This window comes from Bidens hawaiensis, unplaced genomic scaffold (assembly GCF_021521415.1).
Source record: "Bidens hawaiensis isolate Kalapana, Puna unplaced genomic scaffold, B.hawaiensis_p1.1 tig00032752_1, whole genome shotgun sequence".
Lineage (NCBI taxonomy): Eukaryota > Viridiplantae > Streptophyta > Magnoliopsida > Asterales > Asteraceae > Bidens > Bidens hawaiensis.
Genome location: NW_027495586.1, coordinates 62,832 through 67,141, shown reverse-complemented (window position 1 = coordinate 67,141; position 4,310 = coordinate 62,832). Strand labels below are relative to the sequence as shown.

Here is a 4,310-nt window from a genome sequence, read left to right as displayed (position 1 = left end):
ACAAGAAGACATCAGTTGATAACAACCCTAACATCTTTCCAAAATACCATTATTTTGAGTTACATATGACTAAATTATACAATGGGACCCACAATGACGATAAAAAATGTAGTTTTTTCTTTTATATAAAAAAAACCCCTAAATTGTTTGGATTTATTATTAATAACTGGATCAAGAAAGAAAATTAATAAAACTACCACTACTAACCAAAACAATTAATATAAAAACTAATATATTGATTTTAGAAAGGCTTTTTTATTATTTAAAAGGTTATAAGTTATAAAAAAATTCCAAAAAATGTTTTTTTTAAAGAAAAAAGAGAGAAAAAGGGAAGTGTTTTGATTGATTCCTTGTTCCTAGTATTTTTAAAAACTGGAAATCCATTCCATATGTTCTGGCAAAGTTGCCATGATTGTCCATTTGTGATCCAACTCACCTTTCTCTTTCTCTCTCTAAGATCTACTTTCACAGTCTGTTTGTTTCTTCTTCTTTCTCTTGTGCTGCTCAACAAAGTGAAAAAGATCCAAGCTTTCTTGATTCTTGTTTTTTGTTTGTTTTAACCGAAGAAAAAAACATGACAGTTGAGGAAATTAGAAATGAAATTGACAGGTTTCCCATTGGCATGAGAGTTCTTGCTGTTGATGACAATCCTACTTGTTTAAAGTATTTGGATGCTCTTCTAAGAAAATGCCAATATCAAGGTTTCTTTCTTTCTTTGTGGTTTTTATTTTATTTTATTTTTTTTAAATTAAATGGTATTCCCCAACAATTGGCAAAATTAATATTAGTGTTTCAACTTCAAGTCAATTATGTGTGAACGTGTTGATCAAGAAACAGATTTGATTTGTGTCTCGGATTGTTGTTTTGTGGATTACTAATATGATTTTGACCCTGACAGTTACATTATTTGGTTTAGGATCATGTTTATGTGTCCAATTTCATAATCAATTGTGTTTCTTTCACAGTTACAACCACAAATCAAGCAATAACAGCATTGAATATGCTGAGAGAGAACAGAAACAGATTTGATTTGGTCATTAGTGACGTTTATATGCCGGATATGGATGGTTTCAAGCTTCTTGAACTCGTTGGGCTCGAAATGGATTTACCAGTCATAAGTAAGCAGAATGCTGAATTCATATTTCAGTTTTGACTTTTTGAGGTCAAACTGATTTATCTTTTTTTTGGAAATTGTTTCAGTGTTATCAGGAAACGGTGACCAGAACCTTGTAATGAAGGGGATCACTCATGGTGCTTGTGATTATCTTGTGAAACCGGTTCGACTCGAGGAGCTACGCAACATATGGCAGCATGTGATTAGGCGGAAAGTTGGGCCAAAATCACAGTCAAAGTCAAAACACAGCCGTGAAAAGCCAGATCAAGGGAATGAAGGTGGAGATCAGAATGAGAAGTTGAACAGAAAAAGAAAAGATGAAGACGATGATGAAGATAACGGAAATGAAAGTGATGATCCAACGACTAAGAAGAAGCCACGTGTTGTTTGGTCTATTGATCTTCACAGAAAATTTGTTGCAGCTATTAATCAATTGGGCATTGAGAGTGAGCCTCATTTGGAATTTTAGTAATTTAACTTTCAGCTACATGCACAAGATTTGCTAACACGTGTCTATTATTATGAATAACGCAGAAGCGGTGCCTAAAAGGATTCTTGATTTGATGAATGTGGATGGGCTTACTAGGGAAAATGTTGCAAGCCATTTGCAGGTACTACATTTTTTCTTCAAAAAAGTTACATATATAAGTAGCAATTAGACGTGGGAGGTCCTTTTTTTGGTTAAAAGGAGAAAAAATCATTCTTGGTGATTAAGGGGAAATAATAGGTTTATATTGCGATTAAACGTGTTTGTTTTCCGGCAATTAAATGGATAAAAAGCATGTTCTTTTGTGAATCAAAAGTAGTAAACGTTCATTTTTGGCAATTAAATGGAAAAAAGGTAGGCTTTTTTGTTTGGCAGTTATATGAAAAGTAAAAGTTATATTTTTTTGGGTCTATATGGTATTTTGGAATTTAATGGGGAAACATCCATGTGGGAAATAATTCAATTATGCTAAACTTGATCTCTTTTAACAGAAATAATTGGAAGGAAGCTAAATTTAATATCTTTTTACAGAAATATAGGCTTTACCTAAAGAGAATAAGCCATCAAGCTAACATGGTGGTTGCATTTGGAGGCAACAATGATGCATCTTCTTACATGAGAATGAGCCCTCTTGATGGACTAGGAGATTTTAGAGCATTGTCATGTTCAGGAAGATTGCAAAATGCCACGTATGCGCCAACTGGCATGCTAGGTAGACTCAACAGTGCAACCGGCGTGGCCCTTCATGGCCTTACCGCGCCACCCCTGGTCCTACCAAACCATACCCAAACCAAGATTCCACCGGTTGTATCTTCAAATCACCAAAACATGAATCATTTTCAAGGGATCCCACAATCTTTTGATCTTGATCAGCTACAATACTGCAATAAACCAATCACGCAACACACGAATTCGAATCCCATTGAAGAATCTCGAATCTTTACAGGTACCCGGCTGCTGGATTCCATTTCTGTTCTTTACATTGTATTGAACTATTGATGATTCTTGAGTCCTTATAGGTACCAATCTTGCTGATCTCAACTCCATTGATGAAACTCAGATGTTTAGAGGTACTCAGTTACGAAATTGCATTTAAACTGATCAGTCTTGAACATTTAACTGATGAGAATCTTGAAACTTTACAGATCCTATTAGTGTTCTTGCGAATCAAACAGGTGCGAAGTTGACTTCAACAGGTGCAGAATCTTTTAAGTTTCTTGACCAGAGTGATAATCAAGCACCAAACTTTTCTTCTAATCTGGTGCCCGTTGGTGAAAGTTACAGTTATCCAGCTGTCATTAATGGCGGTTTTAGTTCTAGCATCACAACAACAGCCAATGAACCTATTGAACCTTACGGCGGTGCTTTAGTTGGTGACATTGTTCAAAATGTGAACCAATCTTTATCAAGCCAAAAAGGCGGGCCACTTAGTAAACAAGATTATAACCAATACTCCCAGACTGCGCTTACCACCCTAGCTGGTTCGGCTCTAACCAGTTATGGTGGTTTGAGTGGTCCGGTAAGCCACATTAGATCAAATGGCGGTGGGTCAACTCTTGTTCAGACTGAGCAGACAAAGTTGCAAAATGGTTTTGTTTCTAGCAATGGTTATGGTTCCTTGGATGATATTATACCCGGAATGGTGAAGCAGGTAAAGTTTTTTCATCTTTGTTACCAAGTTAACTCAGTTGCTATTTAACCAATTGCAATCGAGTCAAACTTGTTCAGAATTACACTCACTTGTATCCTTTTACCTATTTGTGAAGAAAATTTTCATGTTTTGTTAATTTGTTGATCTCTCTTTGAAGTACCATATTTTCATCTTTGTTATCGAGTCAACTCAATTGCCATCTAACTAACTGAGAACGAGTCAAACTCATTCTAAATTGCATACTCATGTCTTATAAAACTTTTATTAATAGAATTTTCAATTTTATTTAATAAAAAAACAAATTTTTTTAGTTTCATCTTTTCCTCTTTCTTACTGAGTCAACTCAATTGCCATTTAAAAAAATTGCAAACAAGTCAAACTCAGTTTGAGTGACAGTCACTCTATATTATGAAACAAGTTAAGATTTTTATTAACTTTTTATCATCTTTTTTGCAATGCAGGAGCAGGACGCTACGACGCTAATGAACGGAGAATTCGATTACGATCCATATATAGTTCGGGGTCGGGTGTACGACGATGAGTCTAGCTAGGCATATTGTTTGTAGAGAAATATAAAAGAGCCTGCAATTGCATCTATTTAGGTTTACTGATGAGGAATTTGTATTTATCTGAAATCTTCCTTAGACTTGGTCTGTTTTTTCTTCTTGTCATTTGTCTGATGACAAAGATTATATCAATTTTTCCTTAATATTTTCTTTTTGTGATGCCTGTTTTTTTATGTTGTAAATGGTTTTCAAAGAGTATGTTGATATAACCAATAAAAGACTAAACTAACATTAACACATATCATAATAACAGTTTGATAATATTGTTATTCACCGACTTAAGTTCTTCCGATAACAAATCCACAAATTGCTTCTCTTTGAGATCTGGATCATCTTTCCCACAATCTGTATTTTGCCAACAAAACAGTTAAAATGCACATATAATATATATATATTTATAGATTAAAAAACCAATTCTTTACTGATATAGAAGAATGTAAAGTGTGATAATAGAGTAAGCTCTCACCTGTTACAGAAAGGTTTACCAATCAT

At 34.3% G+C, this 4,310-nt stretch overlaps 1 protein-coding gene across 1 annotated transcript; it reads left to right on the top strand.

Annotated features, from left to right (window-relative positions):
• Positions 1 to 574: 574 nt before the first annotated feature.
• LOC143583994 (two-component response regulator ORR22-like) lies at positions 575 to 3,983 on the top strand. The gene is made up of 8 exons (XM_077066153.1): positions 575 to 701; positions 966 to 1,118; positions 1,201 to 1,560; positions 1,649 to 1,725; positions 2,133 to 2,547; positions 2,621 to 2,671; positions 2,747 to 3,252; positions 3,714 to 3,983. The coding sequence occupies exons 1-8, from the start codon at positions 575 to 577 to the stop codon at positions 3,801 to 3,803; spliced, it is 1,779 nt and encodes a 592-aa protein (XP_076922268.1). The 3' UTR covers positions 3,804 to 3,983.
• The last annotated feature ends 327 nt before the right edge of the window (positions 3,984 to 4,310 follow it).

What these genes read in the sequence shown, in the direction of transcription:
- LOC143583994 (XM_077066153.1), top strand. Translation starts at nt 575, where the DNA reads ATGACAGTTGAGGAAATTAGAAATGAAATTGACAGGTTTCCCATTGGC. An exon ending in AATGGATTTACCAGTCATAA is followed by an intron (nt 1,119 to 1,200) that starts GTAAGCAGAATG and finishes AAATTGTTTCAG; the next exon opens with TGTTATCAGGAAACGGTGAC. An exon ending in TGAAACTCAGATGTTTAGAG is followed by an intron (nt 2,672 to 2,746) that starts GTACTCAGTTAC and finishes GAAACTTTACAG; the next exon opens with ATCCTATTAGTGTTCTTGCG.